Source organism: Cydia amplana, chromosome 23 (assembly GCF_948474715.1).
Source record: "Cydia amplana chromosome 23, ilCydAmpl1.1, whole genome shotgun sequence".
NCBI classification, from domain to species: Eukaryota; Metazoa; Arthropoda; class Insecta; order Lepidoptera; family Tortricidae; genus Cydia; species Cydia amplana.
The window spans coordinates 10,764,714-10,791,600 of record NC_086091.1 but is presented as its reverse complement, the minus strand read 5'-3'; the positions used below and the strand labels follow the sequence as shown (position 1 = coordinate 10,791,600).

The 26,887-nt window shown below is 35.9% G+C and overlaps 1 protein-coding gene across 2 annotated transcripts in view; it reads left to right on the top strand.

Moving 5' to 3' along the window:
* The window catches only part of LOC134658781 (hemicentin-2), a 559,330-nt gene extending 533,902 nt beyond the window's left edge, over positions 1-25,428 (top strand). The window contains exons 9-28 of one of the 2 annotated variants that reach the window (XM_063514419.1): positions 1,533-1,683; positions 2,526-2,637; positions 3,255-3,433; positions 6,528-6,704; positions 6,883-7,023; positions 7,565-7,673; positions 8,293-8,450; positions 8,848-8,906; positions 9,655-9,837; positions 10,971-11,103; positions 11,821-11,905; positions 12,676-12,881; positions 13,276-13,358; positions 13,641-13,818; positions 14,648-14,665; positions 16,765-16,899; positions 17,243-17,276; positions 18,052-18,107; positions 20,604-20,713; positions 25,265-25,428. In XM_063514419.1, the coding sequence (XP_063370489.1) occupies positions 1,533-1,683; positions 2,526-2,637; positions 3,255-3,433; positions 6,528-6,704; positions 6,883-7,023; positions 7,565-7,673; positions 8,293-8,450; positions 8,848-8,906; positions 9,655-9,837; positions 10,971-11,103; positions 11,821-11,905; positions 12,676-12,881; positions 13,276-13,358; positions 13,641-13,818; positions 14,648-14,665; positions 16,765-16,899; positions 17,243-17,276; positions 18,052-18,107; positions 20,604-20,713; positions 25,265-25,426 (2,469 nt within the window). In that variant the 3' untranslated portion in view covers positions 25,427-25,428. Of the gene's footprint in view, positions 1-1,532; positions 1,684-2,525; positions 2,638-3,254; positions 3,434-6,527; positions 6,705-6,882; positions 7,024-7,564; positions 7,674-8,292; positions 8,451-8,847; positions 8,907-9,654; positions 9,838-10,970; positions 11,104-11,820; positions 11,906-12,675; positions 12,882-13,275; positions 13,359-13,640; positions 13,819-14,647; positions 14,666-16,764; positions 16,900-17,242; positions 17,277-18,051; positions 18,108-20,603; positions 20,714-23,927; positions 23,979-25,264 lie in introns of both variants that reach the window. The other variant, XM_063514420.1, reaches the window with a different exon arrangement.
* Positions 25,429-26,887: the final 1,459 nt, after the last annotated feature.

Here is a 26,887-nt window from a genome sequence, read left to right as displayed (position 1 = left end):
TATGAATTTTTACAAGATTGTTCACGTCAGATTTTTATATTACGAGTACATACCTATGTTACAGAAAAATGAAGATTTCAACCTTTACGTACAGTACAGTTTTTTGATGTCTAGTTTGTTTAGTAACACTTATTGAAATTCTGTAATATAGAGGCCCAATGTAGCCGACATGTCTCACAGATAAAGGCTTCTGTAAAATATGTAGATAAAAGAAAACCTTTACGTCAGACCGACAAAATGTTATTTAATGAAAAGATAGGTTTCAAAATTACTCACATCAAAGAAGAACGATTTAGGTATTTTATCAAGATTGTTTACGCTAGAAGCGAGTATTTTTTTAGTATTTCGGCCTATAGTACCTATATCTAGTCTTCATATAATTCTCTGAAAAGCTGCTCAAGAAAACATTTTGATATGTTATGTTCTCCATTTTAGTCACTAATTCTTATGATAGCTACTTATAAGTGGGGGATCCATAGAGCTTGTTTCCTACAAGTTGGCCATATTTAAAAAAAAGTAGGTATCTCAATAAAAAAAGCGGCCAAGTGCGAGTCGGACTCGCCCATGAAGGGTTCCGTATTTAGGCGATTTATGACGTATTAAAAAAAAACTACTTACTAGATCTCGTTCAAACCAATTTTCGGTGGAAGTTTACATGGTAATGTACATCGTATATTTTTTTTAGTTTTATCATTCTCTTATTTTAGAAGTTACAGGGGGGGGGACACACATTTTACCACTTTGGAAGTGTCTCTCGCGCAAACTATTCAGTTTAGAAAAAAATGATATTAGAAACCTCAATATCATTTTTGAAGACCTATCCATGGATACCCCACACGTATGGGTTTGATGAAAAAAAAAAATTTTTAGTTTCAGTTCGAAGTATGGGGAATCCCAAAAATTTATTGTTTTTTTTTCTATTTTTGTGTGAAAATCTTAATGCGGTTCACAGAATACATCTACTTACCAAGTTTCAACAGTATAGTTCTTATAGTTTCGGAGAAAAGTGGCTGTGACATACGGACGGACAGACAGAGGGACAGACGGACAGACGGACAGACAGACAGACAGACAGACATGACGAATCTATAAGGGTTCCGTTTTTTGCCATTTGGCTACGGAACCCTAATAAAACGAACAAAGTTGCTTAGACTTTCTTGCCCAAGCAATGTTTGACCAATGTTCGGCACGCGTTTTTGGGCATTACTATTTAAAGTTGTATCTCCAAGTATTGTTTTGGAATTGGGAATTTATATATTATTTCATCACGAACTTTTTCCATTTTTACTGAGAAATAAATGTCCCCAATTTCTTTTGGTTTTGGTTACGTTTTCAATAACGTTTTTTTCTCGTATTAGGATCGAAAGAGGTCGTGATTGTGAGAGAAAATAATATAAAAATTCCATAATAATAAATGCAAGTATGAGGTACAACTTTAAATAGAATTATGCCCTTGTACAACCCTGTGTATGTACTCCCTTCCGAGGTTTGCTAAACGTTGACAATAATTTAAATCAACCAACTAATTCCAGAGCGACTCAACATACGAGACGATGGCGAACCTCACGTTCACGGTGACGCGTTTCGAAAACGGACGGAAGTTCACGTGCAAAAGCGAAAACGAGGTTAACAAGATTATCAGCGAGGAGCCGCTCGTCAGGACTAAGGAGATGGAGGTTTGGTGTAAGTAGCATTTGACGTGATAACGGCTTATAAATCGATGAACACCGGTAGCATGCACGAAAAAGTGTCACCTTGTGGACAGATCTCCATGGTAACGTTGTGGATAGATCTCCATGGTAACGTTACAGCCACGATAATAATTGAATAAGAATTCAATTTAATTCATAAATAAAAAGTATGCAATTTTTCATCAATGTCTTCTTATGACGTTATCACGCAAAATTATCGTCCGTAAACCGACTTTAAATACAACCAATTTTTTTTTGGTGGCTTATAGTATTTTTCGAACGGGCACGGAGACACATGTCATATGAATTCACTGCAGGTCAGCACCCCTCCAACAAAATTAACGGGTTGAGAATGCACGCAAGAATCACAAGAAGAAGATTATAACTTATAGATTAGATTAGAACTATACTATAGATTAGAACTTCTAACAGATTTTGAGTGATAATGAGTGAAAATACGTAATATAGGGTAAACCATCTATTACTGGCCACCTTATGGCGATTTACACAGTTCAATTAGGTAAACCAAATAACATTCGTTCTGAAAATTTACTTGGATTGACTGTGTGAATATGAAACACAATCCTTTTTAGTATACGGTGGCCAGTTATAGGAAGGTGATCAGTAATAGACGGTTTACACTACGTCAATTAAGGTGAAATTCCTGTGAAAATATGTCGTTTATTGGCACTTCCTCATCTTGTCAGTGCAAAGTCGGTGCAGAGTTAGCGTATACGGGCTTTCACTAGAATCTCCTCATGAAAATCAGTTCTTTACGTATTTAGTAACTAGGTACTTGTCATTCTACTAATAAAATGTCATCTTCTATTTCAGATCGTCCAATAGTCCACGTGAACCCACCCAACTTCACCGTTCTGCAGGATTCCAAGATCCTCCTCAAGTGCGAGTATGAGAGCAACCCGTCACACCTTATAGATGTTGCATGGTAAGTTTATTTCACCATCAGAAATATCATCATCAGCTATTTCATCATCGGCCTTTTTTCATCATTAAGCTGATATTCTGGTGACTGTAGCATTACTGTTAAACTTACTGTTGATGGCGGTTCCACATTATTTTATCATCTTCATCAGCATTCTATTTCATCAAATGACGCTTACCAAAATGAAATATGAAAATGAAAAGCTACTCCTCATATACTACTGGAACACCAGCTGTAATATTTGACGAGTTTCCTAAATTTCTCCAGATTTTAATCATTAGATTTATACCAGACAATTAAATAGGACTAATTGTAAAGATGTCTATTCGAACAAAAAATATTTTTCTAAACCGGCTCAACTGTATTCGAGAAATCGGTGAACACATATAATCTGGATCCCGATGAATTGACAAAATGGTTATCGAACAAAAAATAAATTTTCCAAACCGACTCAACCGTATTCGGTAACACATAATAAAAGATCCCGAGAAAATAACAATTGTTATTAATGATAAGCCAGACTACTTAAAACATATGGATAACCAAACTACATTTTGCATACTGCAAATTTTATTACATTTTACATAATCCTATCTTTATATATTTGAAACAATTTCCAGGTACAAAGATGATGAAAAGATCGACGTCGACTCCCCGCACTACCAGGGCGGCAACGTCAACCAACCAGCGCTCATCATCCATGACGTCTCTGGTAGTGACAGTGGCAACTATACCTGTCAGCTTACAAATGACGTCGGAAACAGCACTAGTGACAACGCTATTGACGTTAATGTTTTGTGTAAGTATTTCACCATCATCCTTTATGATAATTATGACAATATGTTACCTATCAATCATATTTGAGCCAGAACGCTTATGGGTGACGTCATATCGTGGGAAACGACAGGTTAATCAATCATTTTTTATTTCGTCATCATAGGTGTAAATACTAAATACATTATGAATAAAGTACATTAGGAATGATTATATAAGAGGAAGCCTGAAAGTTGCACCCATAACAGAAAAAGTAAGGGCAAACCGCCTAGCGTGGTACGGGCATGTGATGCGAGGGATGAAAGTCATGTGAGGTGGAAGGTATTACGAATGAATGTGGAGGGAAGTAGAAAGGAAAACCGGAGAAAAGGTGGATGGACTGTGTGAGAGATGATATGAAACGAACGGAAGTGAACGATGAGATGACGCGCGACAGAGAGGTATGGAAGAGAAAGACATGCTGCGTCTCCAAGTGAATGGGACAAAGGCAAGAGAATGATGATGATGAGGTGTAAATACATTAGGACAGGTGATAGGGTAGGCACTATTTATGTTAAGTATTCTATGAACAACTCCAAGTTTATCATTGTTTATAACATCAATGCCAACCATAGTGGCAACTACTCTAAGTTTACCAAAGACGTCGATAGTGGCATTAGTTGCAAAGCTTACGATATTATTGTGATCGTGGCGTATTATCATCATTAATTATTACTATATCATAATTATCATTAGGTACGTATTGGCTCGCCTTTCCTGTGGGATAGGACGGTGAAGCCGAGAGGGTAATGCAGGTGCTGGGCATCCCTGCATTTCCATAATTCCGTCCCAGGCGGTGTAATTTCTTAAACAAATCGTCTGCACGCTAGCGTCTAGACGCTAAGGCCAATGATGATGATGATAATTATCATTAACTAATGTCGAAGCCTTAAAAAACTTATTATTTTAAATTTATAAATTTTGAAATACCTATTTTATCTGAGGTTAGACTTTTATCGTCACCTTTGTTTACGTTTCTCACCCATGAAAGACTAATCTTGTCCTGTCTTGACCTAAGTTGTAAGTTTAATATGTAAGTGTAAATAGTTATTTGTACAACAAGAGATCAAAGTTTGATATTTCTTCGAGTGCTTATTTTGAGTCCCGTGCAAGCGAAAGATTCTATACTAGATTCACTCGCTACGCTCGTGAATCTAATTTAGAATCTTGAGCGTAGTAAGGGACTCAAAAGCGCACGAGATGTAAATAACTTTGATCTCGTGTAGTTCACAAAACTTTTCACCTCAGCAGTGAGAACATGGGAACACCCAAATATTCCGAAATATGTTTTTCCGACTTTCATAACCTCGATTTTCATAATCCCGATTTTTTATATGTCCGAAATATCGAAATTACGACTTTGAAAACCACGAAAGAAGAAAACCACGACTGTGTTATTTCCGAATACTTAAAATCCGATTTTCATATGGACGAAAGCTTAAAGTTCCGATTTAGAAAAAATCCGAAAATATTTTTTCCGAATTTGTCTATTCCGAAAAATCATTGACCGATCGGAAATAAAGTAATTCGGTTTTCAGAAATTCGATCTTTTGTAAACTCGGAATAATGAAATTCGTGATTTTCAAAATAAGACTTAAACGCACTTTTTTAAGTCTAACTAACCATAATCCGAATCGGAGTACCCCACTATCCACGTGGTCTTGTCTGTCCTACCCCTAGAGTGTATGTAAAAAGCCGGAGGAGCGGAGGGGAATCAGCCCTCGCCCGCCGTAGCAAAGCCCGGCGAAGAGGCTGCTAATGCCCGTAGCGCCGGAGCAGATGCTCCGTAGATGCCCGTAGCGTCCAACAAAAAAACTTTTGCCTAGGTTAGGTTAGAACTGCAACCCCACGAAAACAAACTGTTGCCAGAAAAGTGGGTTAGGTTAGGTTAGAACTGCGACCTCACGAAAACAAACTGTTGCCAGAAAAGTGGGTTAGGTTAGGTTAAAACTGCGTCCCCCAAGAAAACGAACTGTTGTCTGAAAAGTGGGTTAGGTTAGGTTAGAACTGCAACCCCCAAGAAAACGAACTGTTGCCAGAAAAGTGGGTTAGGTTAGGTTAAAACTGCGTCCCCCAAGAAAACGAACTGTTGTCTAAAAAGTGTGTTAGGTTAGGTTAGAACTGCAACCCCCAAGAAAACGAACTGTTGCCAGAAAAGTGTGTTAGGTTAGGTTAGAACTGCGACCCCACGAAAACAAACTGTTGGTCGCCGAAGGCGACCAGCAAGCCGAAGCTGCGTAGGCGAGCATTTATTGTGCCTGCGCTTTGATACGCAAGGGCGAAGGGGCTGCTTTGCCCGTAGCGCCGGAGCAGATGCGGAGCACGAATCGATAAATTCGGAATTAAAAAAATAGGGATATTTAAAATAGGAGTCACGTGGAATCGGAATTAAAATTTTCGGAATAATGGCATTTCGGAATTCGTGATTTCAAAAATCGTAAATGTTAAATTCGGTGTTTATCACTATCGGGATTTTTATATTCGGAATTATGTGGTTCGGAATTTTAAAAAATCGTCTTTTTTGCTATTCGTAAATATACACTTTCGTGATTTTCATCGTTCGTAATTACGACAGTCGGAATTTTGATGGGTCGAGCATTTAAAAAACGGAATAATAAAATTCGATATTCTAAAATTCGGCATAAAATATTTCGGAATTATGTAGTGTACCCTGAGAACATATTAGAGAACCCGAAAAATGTATTCCTTCTTCATCACTTACCTCTATTCACTCATGTTTTCTTAAGATATACCAACAATTAAGTTTTCACCTCAGCAGCTGAAACAAGGGTACTTTGCTACTTAAAAACAGTGAGCAAAAGCGCATTTTGCTCACTGAGTGAGCAAAAGCGCATTTTGCTCACTGAGTGAGCAAAATCGTATTTTGCTCATTTTGTCTCACTCAGTGAGCAAAATGCGATTTTGCTCACTGGTTTTAAGTAGCAAAGTACCCTTGTTCGAGCTGCTGAGGTGAAAAAAAAATTATGTATACTATACCTACTAACAAAAATATGGACCCACACAGTAGTCTGAAATAAATGCAGTTTTTTTTTATTCAATAAAAATTATCCCAATTCCAGACAAACCCACAGTCCGTCTAGTAATGTCGGACCCCAGCCCCATCAACGAGACGGACCACAAGAACGTGACGCTGATCTGCGAGGCCATCGACGGGAACCCGAGGACCCTGGATGAGGTCACCTGGTATCTGGATAATGAGGTGCTGAAGAAGCTTCCAGAATGCAATGGAACTGATCGTAAGTTCGAATTTTGAAAATGCTGAATGTTTTATCGTATTTGATATTACTAATAGCAGGGTTCAAAAAGTTATCACTCCAATGATCTTAACTTCAAAATGCCGGGATAACGCGAGGAAGAAGAAAGTAAATATTTTTCATCTCAAAGATCTCTAACTCAATAATGTTTCCTTTCCAGCGGCCCTGTGTGATGAAGTGGATCCCTCAATGCTGCTTCTCCAGGATACGACTAGAAGCTTCCATGGGAATTACTCCTGTCAGGGCAAAAATGCCGCGGGGGAAGGAGAACGAAGCACGCAGACTGAGTTGGTTGTCAACTGTGAGTATGCAACCAACCAATCAAACAATTCCTCGAAAACTTTACTTGGATTTGCTAATTTTGATCAAACAAAAAGTACTGGTTCACGATTTTGGCTAGCTTTTGGTATGACATACAGTAAAGGGATAAAAAGAAAGTACCTAATAGATACTTACATAAAAAACTAAAAAAATACCACTGGCACTCATCACTAACAAAATCAAGTAAAAATATAACTAACTACCTATAGTAGTAAAAAAGACAAAACGAAGCACCTTGATATAGCCAAAGTAATTCTGCGTAAATTGCATTTTCGAAAAGTTGAAAAGCAAAATTTTTAAGCTAAATAATAAGTAGAGGAGTACTAAATCAAATGCAAAGATTATTCTTCTGCACTAGAGGTGTAAAAAACTACGATTATGATGTATTACATACTATCAGGATATAAAAGCAAAACGCCAATTATTGTTTTTGATGAGGATCGATTCTACAATGTACTTACTTTGCCATGAATATGTGATTCTTGATTCTTGATTCTAAATAAATTTGGAAACTGTTACAGATCCCCCTGGACCGGCGAAGTTGGTCTACTCCCCGTGGCGAGTGGTCAAACAGAAATCCCTCATTTTGACGTGCAGCATTGAAGAGAAAGGCAGACCGGAGGCTCAGAGGTATCAATTATTATTTATCATGTTACATTTTTAGGATAATTCTTGCCCAACCCAACCCAACTTGCCGAAACCACGTTGGTAATTCGATTTAACTAGATTACGAAAACGTCCCGTGAAACGTGACACACGTGAAAACGTCCTTGTAAACCATACATTCGGGTTGCAACTGTAGCAGCATTAAAGCTAGCTGCAGAGTTGCTGAATGCTGTCATATTTCTGCAATAAATGACAATTGTCCTCCTCAATATGAGAATTAGACGATATATACTTATATCCCTGTCGACGTTGATGTTGACATTTCCTGCAGCATTGCTGAAAGAAATATCATAATTCGCACGGGTTAACAAATTATACATAATCTTCCTCTTAAATCACTCTATCTATTATAAAAAACTGCATCAAAACCCTTTGCATAGTTTTACAGATCTAAGCAAGAGGGATAGACAGACAGCGGGAAGCGACTTTGAAACCTATGTAGTGATGTCGACGTTTTGCATAACTGTCATTTCCTACATCAATGCAGTCGACAGCAATGCTGAAACAATAACCAACATACGCAGGAAAATATTTAGCTTTACTTTGAGGTTATTTGATAAATTGTTTTGTTTGTGACTCCCAGATTTCGATGGCATCGCGGCGGCCGCCTCGTTCCGGACATAGTGTCCGCCAACTGGACCATCGACCCCATCAGCCTCGACCACAGGACCAACTTCTCATGTCGGGGCTTCAACGCTGGGGGCGAGGGGCCGCCTGCCACTACCTTCATTAATGTGCTTGGTGAGTTTTACTTTGTTTTTCAAACTATCCAGAAAATCTAGTCTGAGACACTAGTACCCATATTAACTTGTATTAACTTCTTAACTCTCATATATATATTATACTACTCTTTGGTATTTGACTACTTGTCTAATCAGTTTCTTTTGTCGAACTGTCAAAACGATTTTGCTACTATGGAATTTATATGAAACACTAGCATGAGACGTCACAATCAAATTACACAATTTCTATTTTAAAACTTTTATAGTTTAGTGTGTCAAAAAGTAACTGCTATCTACGTTTATCTATTATCTTCTGGTGCTTTATTTCATGCATCGTGTAGAATAATTTATTTTAAATACCCTGTTGTCTAGTTAATTCAGTTTGAGACTGTATTAGTCATCTTTTATATTTTCAGCTCCGCCAAGCTTCAAGTACGCTATGAACTACTACAGCGGCGCTTTGTACAAATCTCAAGTAAGTTTGATTTATTTACTTATCTGATAAATACTTTGATATAAACAACTTCTTATTCTTACTATAAAAGCATGAGGAATTCTTAGCTTACAGCAATACAAATTATTATATAGCATATTTTAAGATAGTTAATAAGATATAAGTTATTTTGGAATTTATACCTACTTCTAAAATATTGGACTGCCAGCTGCCTGCGTTCAGATTTTTTTTTTCTAGTCTTGTTCCATTTCTTTATCTTTTAATTTTACCTGGTGTTCACAGACTCATTCTCATAATTATAAATTTATGGATACACCATTTTTGCCACATAAATTAATTTTTCGATATTCTGCTACTCCTTCTTTTATTTCTTGTTCCACACAATAATTGTCTATATCTTTTTTCACACATTTTAAAGTACCTACGTAAAGTACTTTATCTTATTTATTCCTCTTTAACAACTTACATTATTATTTTAACTATAGTTGGTCAAACCAATTTGCCAGTAAATAGTAACAAAAAATATTATACTCATCCTTTTCTTTTGGGTGCTAGTACTAGTGTAAGACAAAGATAGTATGATTCTCTCTGCCTATGTTTGAAATGAGACAGTCCTTTTTGGAACATTATCTATGAAAAGGGACCTTATTGTAAAAGGCGCTTACGCCGCACAGCGTCGCGCGGCGTATTTATATCGAAGCATCGTTAATAATGGCGTAAGCGCCTTCGACAATAAGGTCCTTTTTCATAGATAACGCCACATTTTCAGAACATATCCCTAAAGTGCACCGTGGAGTGCGCGCCCCGCTGCAGCGTGCAGTGGCTCATGATGAAAGACAACGAGGAAATGCAGGTCATTGACCCGAACAAGACGGACCGGTACTATATCGTGGAGAGAGAGATCGGGCCCGAGGTCAACAGAAACGATTTCGAAGCTACAGAAAGTACTTTGGTAAGTGTTTTGCGTCTCTAATCAATTAATCATCCTAATTAATTAAATGTATTTATAATAATTAAATGTATTTTGCATTTGTTTCACATGACAAAGAAAAAATTAGATTGGCATTGGTTATGTATAGTTATCTCTATATTCATCTTTTTCTTTTGGGTGATTTTCTTTTGGGACTAGTGTAAGACAAAGAAAGTATAATTATCTCAGTCTATGTTTGAAATGAGACAGTCCTTTGACAAACTACACCTACTAGCTTTATGGTAAGCTTAGAATAAATTTAAAAGTGGAAAAAATACTGTCTTGGGTGAGATTTGAACTCACGGCCTCTGGATCCAGAGGCCGTGAGTTCAAGTCTCACCCAAGACAGTAATTTTTCCACTTTTAAATTTATTCTAAGCTTAATAGCATCGGTCGCAGACGTTTCTGCTTGTAAAAAATTAAATTAGCTTTATGGTACTTTGTGATGCTCGAACTAAAACAATACCTGTATTACCAGGACAGGGCTTAATCCTCAAGTGTTGCTATACTAGGTGTAACACTTACTGATGTAGAGCGTAATTGTTTTCCATCGTATTTTCTCGAAAATGTTTGTATTTATCATGCTACTTCAGTCAACCTCAGTACTTTTTGTACCGAGACTGATTGAAATAGCAAGACACGTTTTAATTTTTCCGTGAAAATTTGATGTAAATAATTATGCACTACATCTGTACTACTTATATTGAACGACTTCAAGTTTTTTCATGAGATCTAATCTTTTCTTACTTATAAACTCAAATAGAAGTCATATATTAAAGAAAAACTGACGAAGCCCTCCAGTAGTGAAGGCCGGATTCGAACCAGATATGCCATCTTACTAATGGCTCCTCTACACGATGGGCCAACGCCGGCCACTCCAAGGGACGCAGCCATGCGGTAGAATGAGATAGCAATATCACTTGCTCCCTCTAACGCATAAATGCGTCCCTTGGAGTGGCCGGCTTTGGCCCATCGTGTAGAGGAGCCATAAGACTAGGCGTCTTTGACCTCGTCTATCGACCTTTTCTTACTTATTAACTGTAATGACGTGCTAAATGTAATGTGTATTACATGGTCAATAAATTATCTTACCTTATCTTATCTTTTGTCTTTAGTACTGGAACATGTCGGCTTGGGCTGGTGGCGTTCTGGACCGCACGGACCCTCGCATCACCAAATACATGTGCCGCTCTTCGAGGAACGACGCCGGGCCTGCTGTCAACAGTACCACACATTTTGCTGTGGAATGTAAGTTAATCATTCTCAAGTAGATATCATCATTCATCATCATCATTTTAGCCTTCGGTCGCCCACTGCTGAGCATAGGCCTCTCTTCTTGTACGCCACTTGTCCCGGTCCTGTGCTAGTCTCATCCAAAAGTGCCCTATTTATTTACCGACGTTTCGACAAAGGTTTCACTGGTCGTGGTCGCGGCTAACTGATGTACCAGCAAAATGTCAAAACAGAGATTTGTGCAACTACCCGACGAAAAGTGCATGAAAAAAATTGTGGTAGACATCACATTTAAGTAAACAAGCAATGCAAGCAAGTTTGACGCAATGTAAATACCTGATCCTTTTAGACCGGGTCGAGAATAGAACCAGTCAGACGAATTTAGCCGAAAACGAAGGCCTGTTCATGGCTTTCGGGTAAAAAAGTTTTGACACCAATTTTCCCCCTTCCTTTATCCCCTTTGAATAATGATGATGAAACTTATTTTGATAAATATATATACCTAGAGGTTTTTTTTAAATTGAGAATCTCAATGGCCGAATCGGCCGTGGAGTCATTATTAAGTTAAGTAAAAATTTAAATATTTGCATTGAATTAAACTAAAACAAATATGAAATATATTTAAGGATCTGTCTGTTATTGTAAAACGGGTCGAAGATACGAAACCCTGTAAGATTGAATGAATGAATGTGAGGCTGAGGCTTAAAGTTGTACCTATTATGTATTTGTCAGATGAACCAGAAAACATCACAGTGACCCCGGGAATAGTTCCAGTGACCGAAGGAGAAATACCAGGAAAAGTCGTCTGTTCGGCTAGGTAAGATACGATTAAGCGCCACTTGCACCATCCCACTAACCCGGGGTTAACCGGTTAAACCGTTAACCCAGTGCCAAATTGTCTGGTAACCATGATAACTTCAATTTTAACCAAAGGGGGGGTTAGTGTATGGTGCAAGTGTTATAAATACTAAAATCACTTATCAAAATACAAAATAAAAGTACAAGTAAACTGAAATAATTAGGGCCAGTTGCACCAACCATATTTGACAGACTGATCAACATCACTCGGTAGAAAACTATAAACTTTCCCATACAATAAAATTTAGCGAACGCTTTAACGGTGACAGGCGGTTTGGTGCAACCGACCCTTAATAATGAAAAAGTGACCAAGCCCTCGAATGTCTGAGACCGGATTCGAACTGGCTACTTCACTCTTTCGTTCACAATTCGCAACTGTTCATCGTGGGATCTGTCTCAATTTTTCAAGAATGCAATCTTCAATGCGCCTTTTATCCGTATGTGCACCTTTTATCCGAACCACTATAATTTTAGTTTAATTTTTGTTGAAAAACACTAGTGACCCAGTGGATATCTCTGGCAGAGTTTTTCTTTTAAATAAAAGACATGTTTTTATGATGTCAGAATGTTACTTACAAGCCCCTTTAATTTGGACGTCTGAAAAGTATCTAACTATACCTCTTGACGTAACATCGTATGAATGTAATAACTTTTCGTTAGTTTATGCCACCGGAATAGGGTTTAGGATGTCACTTACAGATGACAGCACTTATTAATTTATCCTTACAGAGGTTTTCCCGTCCCCTCCTACTCGTGGCGCCGAGGAAACGCCAGCAAGTCTTTAGCCAAGGACCACACCAACACCTCGCTCGTCCTCTCATCTTCTAACACTCTTTTGCTGGGCCCGGTGCAGAGGAAAGACGCAGGCCACTATCTTTGCGAGGCCCATAACAGACATGGCGCTGTTTCTACTGCAGTGTACTTGGATGTAATGTGTAAGTAATATTTTGTTGAATGAAGACTCTAGCCAATTATCATACTAACCACTCTCTGTGATGTCCTGCAACACCCTTTTATTTTGGCCCGATGAAGAAAATACAAAAGAAAACAGACTGCCTTGTCATGTAATGGCAGCGGGATTTTGAACTTAATTAGGTGTCAAATAGTCAACTGCAAGATTGGCCAAAAAGTTTCTTCAACTCATTTCACCTGCCAGCAGGCCATATTTATGTGAATCAATTAAAAGACGTAGGTCTGTAACGTGTGCTATAGTATTATTACATCTTATTTATATCAAGAATTTGGAAATATATATTTCCATCTAATAATAGATCCTGATTTTAACTATTTCCGACCGACGTAAAATTGTAAATTGTGGAAATTTTTCAGTTGTTCCGGAGTGCGGCATCAAGCAAGCCGAAGTGGATGGTGAACAAGTCCTGATCTGCACAGCTCACGCCAACCCTAGCGAGGTATGCTCATTTAATAGCGTGTCTGCCAAAATTCCTAGTTCATTTAAACTTAGGGTCTGAGGAGAATGGCACTAAAAATAATAACAGCAACATATTTTAGCTGTTAAGAGGCCCATAGATTACCAGTTCGCCGAATATCAGCCTAACAGTTAAACGCAAAAGGCAACAGTTCTGAACTACTGACAGGCTGATATCGTCCGGCGAACTGGTAATCTGTGGGCCCCTTTATTCTCGAATTTAATAATATCAAAAGATGCTAAGCAACCATCAACAACTTTCCAGGTAACCTTCTCCTGGAAACTCAAGAACGACAACGACTCTCTCTCCGACGAGAAGATCTGGCAAATCGGCCAGCAGAGCTACCTCCGCCTACGCCCTGGCGTAGAGGTCCACAGGACGTATCTCTGTTTCGCTAACAACTCTGTGGGAAGAAGCAGGGAGTGCGAGCGAGATGTTCAAGGTAAGTACAAGACTGATCATAGGTCAACCTTATGTCTTCGCAATAAGGTTGAAATGTTTTAGTTAACAGTGTGTATGGTACAATGTAGGATATAATACTTGCACCTAAAAAGGCCTGGATATACAGTCATCCTATTTTCATAATGTAGGTATCCTCCTGAGACCCCGAAAATAAAAAAACAATAAAACGATGGGCCTTCTTCGATACCTTTAATTGTACAAAATTTCATAGTTTAAATTAAAAGTCATTCCATTAAATCATTGATGAGTGCAAACATTAAGTGTAAATAAAATATGATACTGATATTTTCATTGGTGCATTTTATTCTTATAAAATATAAATAGTGATCATATTTTATGGTAGCGAATGTGCCTCCGTTTTATCTATAAACATCGAAGCTGTCCCGTTACGAAACGTATTCGTTGTTTTTGCTTCCCGTGTTTTTTTTTATATCCTATCTGTAAAAGATTTTCAAAATGTGTTACTTAACAATTTGTAATTTAATTCAACAAAATTATAAACACAAAATAATGCAAAATATGCAACTATGTATTATTTTATGAAATATTTTTTGATTTGTATGTACTTATATATTTTTTAGTGTTATCTATTTCAGTTTATAATGCAAGATATATTTAGCAAAAACAAAAACACTTTTCTACTTCTCCAATTTTAGAATTACGTTAAGTTAATTTTTATTTTGCATTATTTTCATGTAAAAGTTTTGGATTTTTCTTGTGCTAATTTTATAAATTACAAAATTAAATAAAAAAATTATTTGATTTTAATTGGTTTAACGTGTGACGTAACATTTAATTATGTTTTCTAGCCAACCTGGAAACTCTCAGTGAGTAATGTGTTCATTGTGTAGACTGTACATGTCCCTAAATTAATTATAGTTTGAATCATGAGTCTTAAAACAGTGTCCATGAAAAGTTTAGTACCTACTAGAAATTCTTACTTATTAAAAAAAATCTTGTAGGTATGTAAAACCCAAAAAATATATCATTATATAGTCACTAAAGTGATGAGATATGAATCTTAACCCTCTGCAACTGTGGTGATTTTTTTTAGAGAGATTCTACTGATGTGGTGTCTATCAGACGTCATTTTCGATAATTCATTAAAAATAAACGAATGGCAAAATGGTAACTATTGTCTTATACAGGGTGCCATTTGAGTCGTAATCAGTAATATGTTTTTCTAACTCCATAAACAACGAGCAATTTAATGCCCCTACTCTTACTAAAATCAGACAAGATTTTTTTTATTTTTTGTCATTTATTTTACTTTTATGAGTGGTTTTAGGATATTACAACGGCTTATTAAGATATTTAAATTAGTAAATTGAATCGCCTCTTTGAATCGGAACTGTCATTGACATCAATTTTGTCATTTGTCCCAGTTAGAAATAAAATTTACTTAATTTTTCATTTGAAATATCTTACAAAGCTGTTTAAATACCACATTGCCACTTGTAAAAGTAAAATAAATGACAAAAAAAAACAAAAAAAAAATCTTGTCTGATTTTAGTAAGAGTAGGGGCATTCAATTGCTAGTTTCATTAGGCTAACAAAAAAAATAAAAGAAATCTTAATAATCAACAACTTCAAGTAACTTAAATAATTTTCCTGTTTTTGAACATTGTATTTATACCTAAAAAACCATAAAGAAAATTTAAAGACAGAATAAGGCACTAATCAATCCTGAAGTTGGTACTTATTTTAAAGGATCGATCCATCATCCTCGATCAACCATGTAAAATATAATGATTTATGTGGTGAGGTCTCTTAGACACTATATAAACATTCATATTTTTGTGAGGTGACGTCTGACAGACACCATAATTAATTCATTACTATGAACAAGTACATATTTTTATGAGGTGAGGTCTGTCACACACAGGTCTTATTGCTGTGCTCACGTCTGTAGGACACAGCTCATATCTTCCGGTGCATGCACCACGTTGCAGCTCGGGCATTACTGTCCGATGCCGCGAGTCGTTTGAGGAAGATAACGAGCGAGACAGAGCTATATCGGCCCGTACGCCGACATAACAACAAATAAATAATTTGGCGGTGTCTGATAGACCGCACATCAGTTGCAGAGGGTTAAATACAATAGAACTGACAGTCCTATCGTAACTATCGTAAGACTTGTGATTCACACTGATTCTGTCTAGAGCTTCGCAATATTTATGTCCAAATTAAGAGCCAACAGGAGTGGTCATTTCTCCATACAAACGTACTCGACTGTTTCCTCCGTGGGTTTTGAAGCTAGAGCAATGATTTTTTCAACACAGATTAATATTGTCAATATCTGTGTCGGACCGTTTTGCTTTTTTTGATATTTTTGTTTTATAAGGCGCTAGAGCCCTTCAAAAATGGCCAAAATGGCCTAATTGACTATGCCGCAATGAGAGGCGCGCTATTCAAAACTTATATCAATTAGCCAAAAAAGCAAAACGGTCCGACACAGATAATGTCATAATCATTTAGATTTCCAAATTTGGTTACGATTGGTTAAGTTTTGGAGGAGGAAACAGTCGAGTACGAAACCTCGATTTTTGAGATTTTTACGCAGGATTTTTCGCCTTGTCCTTATCGCACTAGTTTTAGGAGCCGCTTCCGTTAGCGAGACGGGTATATTTACCTAAAATATTTAAATCTCAGCTCCTGTTGGCTCTTAAGCATTGGCAATACTTACCAAAACAAAAAATAAAAGGTTTTTCAGCACCGGTATCAGATTGTTATCACTCTTTGTAAAATTTATACATATAATAATTGGCTTATTAACTTTAACCTAAAACTGATCGAAGTAAATAAATATATAATTTCGTACACGGTGTTCGAGTTGTTCGACACGTTGAAATCTTTCGGGCCTTCCTGGAGTCTTTAGTCTTTAGTCCAAATTCAAAATTTACACGTAATCCCGTTTTTTTATTAGCTTCGGCAGTTTGGTGGCGGGATCGTCAGCAACTCATCTTGATCGGTTGCATTGCCCTCGCTGTCTTAGTCATCACCGTCATCCTCTGCATCATCATCATCTGCATATGCAGGCGGATGAGAGCGAAGTCCAAATGTAAGTGGTCGTTTTTAAGCACCAAGTGTTTTTATGTTTACAGTTATTTGCTTATTTCATTGTGATGTTGTATAAATAAACACATTGTCAAAGATGTGGCTTATTGTTCAGTAAAAATCCATAACATGTTACTGTTGTTACTAAACTTAATGTTTTACATTACAAATGTTTTGACTTGTAGCATGTTTTGAATCAAAATTAAGTATGATCTATAGGTCAACGATGATCGTGATCTAATTGGTTTTAATTAAGTGTTGAATCTAGAACTAATTATTATTTTCTTTTTTTGGGACGCTGCCTACTAAACCACACTTAACACGACTAAAATTATTCGATACTGTAGACAATAATCCAGTGGAATTAGAGGAGAGAGAAAAGTAAGTTTCATTTGTTTTTATTTTTTTAATTTCATAGATCTACTAGAGAATGATTAATCGTTTAGATTGAATCTTGACTATTATTTGTTGTAAATTATCTTAAATGATACATTAAATAGAATAGTCGCATTAGTCTTGAATTAAGTTTCAATTTTAACTATTCTTATATAATTTGCGAATCGCTTAGTAGGTATTGGGAATGCCTACATAGCATATGACTGCTAATTTTTGTTTAACATTAACTTTTACTTTTTAGTCATTTGCAAATTAATTTGCAGGATATTTTTCTATTTTATAGTATCCCTTTATACTTATTTATAAAAAACAGGTGATGGACTCTTATGAATTCTATTATTCACTTACAGTTATTATTTTATTTCGACTAACTTCAAGAATGGAATTATTTGTTTCTACCTGATTGACTATCACTTTACCTAGGAGTAAATGTTATAAAATGATAATTTTCAGCGACGCCCTTGGTCCGAGCAGATTCTTGGCACACTTTGTCAATGCCGCCCTCAAGGTCACCTCTTGTGGTACCCACGCAGAGGTACTAGGCCTCCAAAAGGTCAAGGGCAATCTCCAAGGTCACTGAGTTTGCGTTTTTGCCTGTACATGCTTGGACCAATGGCCAGTTTTGGTTTTATCTAACGTTTTATAGACAAAGATTTCATTTTATAGTGATAGATGAGCACTTTTGTCCCTCCTTAACACGGGTTTGAAGTTTTTATAATATTTGTATATATTTTTTGCTAAATATCTTATTGTTGCCTAGGTTCCTAACAGCACTAACTCCAGATGTTCTAAGACTGACTACAATTAATACCTCAGGTATTTTACTAACAATCATAACATTTTCTATATAGATGGAGAATGCTTTCTTTTTCACGCTGTTTTGTATTTGGATTTAGAAAAACACTTTCGTAGAGTCAGCATATTTGATTATTGAAGAAGGCTTTTATTTCACGATAGGCTTATTTATGATAGCTTCATAAGTCAATATAAAAGGCTTATAAACGACCATTTAGCTTGATTAAAATAAGTCTTTCGAGCTATTTAAGGCTTAATTTTGCTTAAGAGTGGTTTTGTATGGTATACGTGTGGTAATTTTGACGGTAGCCGCAAATTTAAATTAAGTAGATATTTTATGATTGTTTAAAATTTAAAATGTATATGCATGTAAAAAGCAAAGTGGAAAGCATTCTTCTAGCTTGATATTTTACGGGTATATATGTAATTTTAATGTAACATAACTATGTATTTTGTATTTTATTTGTCCATTATGTACTTGTATAACAAGAATAGGGCCGCATTACTGATTTAGGTTACTTCATTTTATTTTGCATGTCCCTAACATAGTTTCATTTATTTTCATGTTTTGTTCACTCAGCCCGGATGGTAGCTGCCTTAATGAAATGTCGATCGCTCAGTCAATCATATCGCAAGCTTTGCCTGCTTTGTCGCCGCGCCTTAACTTGACCTTCAGTCCTAAAACATCTGATAGGACTAGACTGGTTGACTCCCAAAGCTACCCTGACAACAAAACCAAAGAAACACGCAGCAGCTTGCAAGCTAATCTATCACAATTAGAAGCTACTATCAATGCAAATAAATCACCAATAAGAGACAATGAAGCTAACGAAACGCAGACACCGAAAAATGAGCCTAGAGTTCACAGTGATAAGGTTCAAACTGTAGTAACTCCAAGCAAATGGCCGCTCAAACCTGGCGTTTTAGTTCATGTGAACTCAAATCATACTCTGAGCCCTAAAAACCAAGCAAGAATGGCTGCAAATGTGTCCCAAAATAATGATAAAGAAGAAGATGCTACTTTGGGATTACTTGAAAGAAACAGAGTTAAAAGTGATGATGAACGATCGCCAACAAAATCTGAGTATTCAAAAAAGAATGGCAAACCAAGAAGACATACTCAAAATGTAATGACAGGAATATTCAAAAATTTGAGAAGGAAGAGTGATAATGATTCAGACGACGACAGTGGTAAATATAAGAAGATAAATAAGACTAATAAAAGGGCTGTGTCTTTAGTTAATTTGAATAAGCCGGGTTATAATTTACCAAAGAGCAGAATACGATCATTTTTCCAAAGCGAAGCGCCTAATGTCATTGTTACTGAAGGAGGTAGTTGTCATTATTCTGAATTCATTTATTTAATTAAGTTTGATCACAAAATGGTCATTTAACTCTTTATATCCTTCTATTGGCTGTACCTATATGCAACATATTCTACATTATAGAACGATGTGGTTTCATTTTGTGATCAAATCTCCACTTTTTATTTATATTGTTTTACTTCACCCAAAATTTAACATCATCATCATATCAGCATTTTATCGCCCACTGCTGAGCATAGGCCTCTCTTCGAGTACGCCACTTATCCCGGTCCTGAGCCAATCTAATTCAGAGGTGACCCGCAATCTTCCTTGAAAAGATTTAACAATAGAAGATTATCTACACAAGAAACAATTTACTCTAGAATTTTATATTATCTTCATCCTCATGATAAACTCTTGCTTAAATTTTATTAAATCCACCTTATTAATCATAATCACAAATACACACTTACCTAACCATACACAATATAACATTCCCTTTTGTCAATTAAGCTTGCATGTATGTTTGTTTGCATGTTTTAGTTGTGTCGTTTAAGAGGCCTGATAGAATTGCCGCTAGTGTGAAACCTTTAAACGATGATAATGCTAAAGGCACAAGAAAAAGGAAAGCTCCGGGAGACAGTGAGTATTGCACGATTTGCTGTTTTATATTTTCTCTACTGCTTTAGTAGATCAAACTAGTAAGTACTAGGGTGACTGCCACTCCTAACAATAATGCTTCAATTAGCTTGTTTCGTTCTGATTTGGTAGGATTACTTTGTAGTGGCCAATAACTATAGCAGTCAGCCTACCAGTTAATAGATTTGAACGTGATTATTTATTAAGTTGAATACTAAACTAGATAAGTAGATACTTAAGAATCCAAATTATTTTCACGTCTTATTAGGACTCGTTTTTATTTATTGTAAAAAAAAACTTATAGAAGGAGTGTTTTGTCGTAAAGCATACTTAAACAACTAGACATTAATTCAAAAGACCATGATGTTATCAATCAAAGTCATGTCAATTTTTATTTATTCATTTTTATCTCAGAAAAGTAATCAGATTTCTATTAATATTAATTATAGTTACCTATTCTATGTTACCAATCTTTTGTAGTTAGGTACCATCATGATCCTCTTTTCTCGCCATATTAACTCCTCCTTATTAGTGTGTCCTAAACACTTGTTAAGAACTTGATTATAATTTCCAGGCCCACCTATGAATGGCGTAGATAATGCACCAAACGGCAACCTTGGAGCGGACAGTCCCGGCCTGTACGAGAATCTGCCGTTCCATGGGCTCCAACAAGCACCTAATAAGGTAAATAAAGACGTTAAACTTATGAATGTTGAGCAGTTTAACAATAATGATATCGATCAAAATAATTTTGTGGCAGACGTGTCATAACTCATAACATACGAGCACATAAGTAAATATTTGTACTAAGCAGAGGCTTTTGCTGCTAGCGTTATAAAAAAGGTCACAAATTAATCGCATTGAGAAAGATTCGAACACAGAATTCGGGTATTCCAAAAGGTTGCAAGTGTTATAATTTCGAATACTGCTCGATGCGGTGAATTATGGACACAAAACAAAGTTGTTTTGATCGAAAATTGCATATTTAATAATTGTGTTGAAATATATTTGGTTATTGTAGAAATTTAATAATATAATTATTTTAATAGAATAAGTCCAACCTAAATTTTATATGGTATCCATTATTCTGTACATTCTTACAATAACCGTAATTTATTTCACATATCATGTTGAGTTCAATTATTTAATGTTTTGTTTGCTTCACCTACTAATTTGCTATTTTTTGTTTCATTCATTTCATGTTTGTTTGTATGATAGCCCGTACAGGCTATACAACCACGAATCGATACGAGTAAAACGGCCAAAGGAATAGAAGCACTTCAAAAGCAACTAACTACAAACCCTTCATTCACACCGAGAATCGTGTGTCCGCCATTTGTGCAAAATATACCTTATCCAATGACAACAGGATCTAATTCCCAATACCAATATGGAATCTCATTACTGTCACCTATTCAGCAAATGTATCCATTACACCAAACGGTATTACTAAATCCGTATCTTCCTCCAATGCAAACGTCTTTTCTTAAACAATTTCCAACGATTGACGAAGAAGTATTAGAAACTGACACTAGAAAATTTTCCTCATTAAATACAAGAAATACAAGAAGATTACCACAGTTTCAATCAATGAGAGCACTGAGAAAGAGAAATATCGAAAGATTCTACCCTAACACTGAATATGGAGAAAATTTTGCTGAAATAAATAATAACCAAGAGAGTGTTAACTCGGATAAAAATAAACATGAAAATATTATATATGCAAACTATCCTTCATTGCTCAAAATCAAATCTGATATAAGCGGTGTGGAAGAGTTTGAGAATCTAACCGATTCAATACAAGTGTATGAAGAAAGCAACGAAAATATCAATGCTTCTACTGGATCATTGAAACCAGTGCCGGCACCTAGAACGAAATTGATGCCTATGTCGTCACCACAAAAGACTGATCATGTATATGTTAATCTGTCAATGCCGTTGATAAACACAAAGTTTATGTCATATGATGTGGTGGATGCACCGATTAGACCTAGTAGATCTGCTGAAGATGTGTCGAAAAAACTTCAAAGTGCCACTAAAACTGTTGAAAAGCCAGCATTACTCCCTAAACCACGAGTAAATATTGACAATGATGATAGTGATGATGATGGGAATCTAGAAAATCCTGGAGAAAAGAAAGATATATCAAAACCAAATATCATTGGAGCGACTCCTAAAAGAAATACTTCTATAATACTACCATCAACATCTTTAGTTAAATCAGCAGTTAGTAAGCTAAATGACCAAGGAATGAACAAAGTTGGACTGCCAAAAAAGCAAGTGATCTCGCCAAATAAAACATTACAAATACCAAAGCTTACAGAAAAACCTATACCAAAGAGGAACCTAATTAAACGTAGTAACTCTGTTCAAAGTAGTATTACTTTAAATGATGCTCAGGTATAATATAACGCTTCTTTATGTTTTTCTTTTCTATCATCCTTTAATTTAACATCCCCACTCTTCAAACTATCTTGATAATTATTTTACTAAATTACTAACAATTTCTATTTCAGAATACTAACATACTTCAACAACAATACCTTCAGAAACGTAATTTTGTAAATTTAAATAGTAAAGGCAAAAATAAGAAAAACTTCCAAATTCCTTTACAAAAACATCACAGTTTCTGTTACTTCCAGCCTGTAAGAGTAGACAAACGCATACCAGTAGATCAGGAGAGATCATATAACAACACCATAGGACCTATGATCTACCAACCAGCAGAAACACAATATTACACAAAAACCCTTAACAGAAGCAGAGAAAAGAACAGCCATAAACTGAACCGACTGAAGAAATCAGAAAGCCTACGAGAAAAGCTTTCATGTGTAGGCGTATACGATAATTACGAGAAACCAAACTATCCTGAACCAGAATACAATGATTCAGAAAGAAGATCATACCTACAACTCTTAAAAGGCAACTACATATCAAACTCAACGAGAAACTTAGGCCCCGAGCACAACTATAATACAAATTTTAACACAATGGGCCCCAAAGATGAAAAACCTAAGCATAAAAAACTAGTTTATGCAGATTTAGCATTAGGTAATCATAACTTGAAATTTAAGAACACTGTCAATTCAAATAGACATTTGTACGATACATACTCTATAGGTAATCATGATAGTACTAACAAGGAGACTAATAGTAGTCATAGTAATGTAGCCAGTAGTCGAAAAGGAAGTCACAGCCAGCAACGTAGTGACTACGCCACGCTTAAATTTAATGAAATCGACGTTTGAAAGGTAAGAGACATTATAACCATCATTATTATCATATGTGATTGTGTCAATGAACAAATACTGATTCAGATAGTAGAATTAATAATGTGGATTTTCAGCTCAATGTGTACTTGGGATGTTTTGTAGTAAAAAAAAAGAAATAATAATTATAATATTAAAAGTTTATTGACACAATTTCAAGGTACAAATTATTCAGATTTCATTTGCGAAAATGATGAAATTAATTTCACAAAGTATGTTTTGAGAAATGAAATCTGGGTTAATTCTCCTTTTGCGTGAATGTTTGTCCTGTTGTGTGAATTATCTCTTTCTTTTTCTGAATTAACATAATATAAAACTAAATAAGATGCTTTTTGTTCTGCAGGTTAATCTTTATTTATTATTAAAAGAAACATTTGATTGCACTTTATAAAACGACAAATTTAAGAGTATTATGTGAATATTAAAATAGTTAATTATTAAAGATCTATTTGTTCCAATTGGTAATATGTGCTAAAGTGAATGCTTCATAGCATGACTCCCGAGAAAACAGTCAAGAGCAATGAAATAGGTACATTACACAAAAAAATACGCATAAATATACATATTTCAATGCTTTTGAGTCTATGCTTACAGCATGAGTGCCGTTGTGACGTTCTGTCTTGTTCTAGGGCCGCAATAAGCTATTTACCAAGAGTGACACGTACATTTATTAAAACGAGGTAATTTTCCAAATTTTACGCACTTGCTTTTATAATTAGAACGCTTTTTATTTTAAAACTAACATTGGCACTAACACGACTAAATGCTATTAAAATTTCGGTTATAAGATAGAGAAACAAAAATAACTACCTACCTAACTTCAAAATTATACTTTAATTTAACTCTTTATCGTATTATTTTATTGACTTTAATACAAGCTAAGATTTTATTTATTTGTATTTTTATATACTTACCTACCCAATACAAGTTTAACTATGGTTAAATATAATGCATAGTTAATAATTATTCTGTTTACGTTGACATCGTACATTGACATATAATACCTATTTAAAATCCATTCCTCGTCGTAACTTTTAATGCATCATTTAACACATATTACCAAAGAAAATGATTGTCGAATTAAAGCATTCAACTTAATTAGGTATGTCGCGCATTAAAGTACCTATGTTAATAAGTGTGTACCTTTGTTAAACTTTTAAGTGTAAGGCCTGAGTGGACGCTCGAGTTGGGCGTGCAGCGGGACGGGGGCGTGCGGCGTGCATGTTAAACAACAAGCAAGCGTATAGGAGCGGCCTTAGTGCACGCTGCTCAAATCACTTGTGAGCCCGACGCCACGCTGCACGCCCCGCCGAACGCTCCGCTTCGAGCGTCCACTCAGGCCTTACACTAAAAAATAACAAAAAATAAGTACTTACTTAACACAAAACAATAAAAGTCGATCAGCAACATGAGATCTTGTCGCTAAAAAGCGATCAGGCGACACTTTTTGTAGAATCCTCTTCTCTTCAAGCGCATTGTAATATTCCTACTAATAAAAAACTTCTATCTTTATCTTATCTTACCGAACCATAGAGTTATTATTACCATAGAGAAGCCATGCCAAACAATGGAATTGTCGCAATCACAACCTACCACGCGACGTCGTAAGCGCCTTAAAATTCATGGCGCTTACGCGTTTAGGTCGCGAGACTCACGCTCCGCTTCTATGATTTGATGTCAAAACAACATCAACTTATGGCGCAAAAATACTGATTCCACCAGCCAGTTCTATACGTTAGTTATAATAGTTCAATGTACTGAACTTTTAGGTACCTGCTTTTTAAACTGTTTAGACGACAACGGTTTCACTCACTTGAATTTTCCACGACTTTTGTTTTTATTTGAATTTTTTTCATTTTCTTTAAACGGTTTTCTTGAATTTATCGTATAAACAGTTTAAAATATGTCTCACGAAAGTTTAATATCGATTGCCTGCTTTTTATTTCAAAAACTATTATATTTCCAGCCATTCAAACCGGACGACATGTTCATTTACGCCGACGCCGACCTAAAAGACTACGGGCCGATCAACTACAAGCAAGCGTCCATCTACTCGCAGATGAAGAAGGTGAAAGAGCAACAGCGGCTGCAGGAGATACACGACAAGCAACAGGACGATATGTTGTGATTTTGTTATTGGTGACGTTATCTATGAAAAGGGTACCTTATTGTCGATGGCGCTTACGCCATTATTAACGAGCATCCGATAGAAATTTGTCGCGTGACGCTGTGCGGCGTAAGCGCCATCGACAATAAGGTCCCTTTTCATAGAATACCCCATTTAAATTTAGTTACTTAATTCAACCCGGAAAAAGGGAATCCTCGGAATGAGAAGTAGGGCTCATTTAGACGATGCGAGAACTCGCATGCGAGTTTTACATTGCGGGTTTTGATCGGTCCGTTGTATTGGACGTAACCAACAATCCGCAATGTAACTAAAATCGCATGCTCTGTCTAAATCAGCCCGAGCTCAAACTAGTATACAGCTTCATTGTAGCGTTTTTTAGGCATTTGAACTAAAGTTCTACATTTATCTTTTCTCTTGAAAATTTCCTAACTTCCATTCCGTTGCTGTTATAAGTCCGTGAAAAATGGTAACGAATTGGATATAAAAATCTTATGATACTTTTTTTCTCCTATTAGGATTGAAAAAGCTCGTGATTTTGAGTAGATAGGTCAAAAAAATCCAAAATAATAAATGTGAGTACAACCTTAAATGGACAGGGCCGTTAAAAAATGGACAAGGCCGTTATAAAGTCCTAAAATTCACAAAATTCGATCTGGAGAAGACTTTGACAGAGAACGACTTTAAGAGCCCCAAAATGAAGGTGTATATAAATTTTCAGCTTATTATCTTTCGTGCAACTCTTTATTTGACTAGAAGGCATATTCTGATTGTTACGGACTTGATTACTTTCAAAGTATTGATGTCCGAGATACACAGTGCTTTTTCATCTGGCTCGATTTTGATACAAGAATGATTATTTGTTTTTTTTTATAAATAAATAATGCTTATTTAATACAACCTGCTGTTGCTGTGTCGTAGCTCTTAAAATAGTAATGTAAAATGGTATATACTTCCTACAATATCAATACTTTATGACTTCATTAACGTAAAAGACATACATAGTAATTATATCACTAACAGATGTATAAGTGCATAATTGTTTTCCATCGTATTTTCTCGGAAACTGTCGTATTTGTCATGCTACTTCAGCAAACCTCAGTAGTTTTTGTACCGAGACTGACTGAAATACACGTTCGTACGTTTCCGTGAAAATACGATGGAAAATAATTAATAATTATGCACTACATCTGTACATAATTATGTCGCTTACGCTAATCTACTCTAAAGCTATCGATATTATACGTTAAGTATAGGACTTTCTCTACACAATATAACAATCTGTAAAATACTCTGGACTGACAAATGAACCCCAAATGTGACGATTAGCCTAAACTGTACAGATTAGCGTAAATATTGCGTATGTAAATAAATTATTTTCACTTCCTTATTCGACTGTGAAATAAAGATTATGACGTAAGATTCTCACTCGAACTGAATTCTCTCTTGATAAGTTAAAAAGGC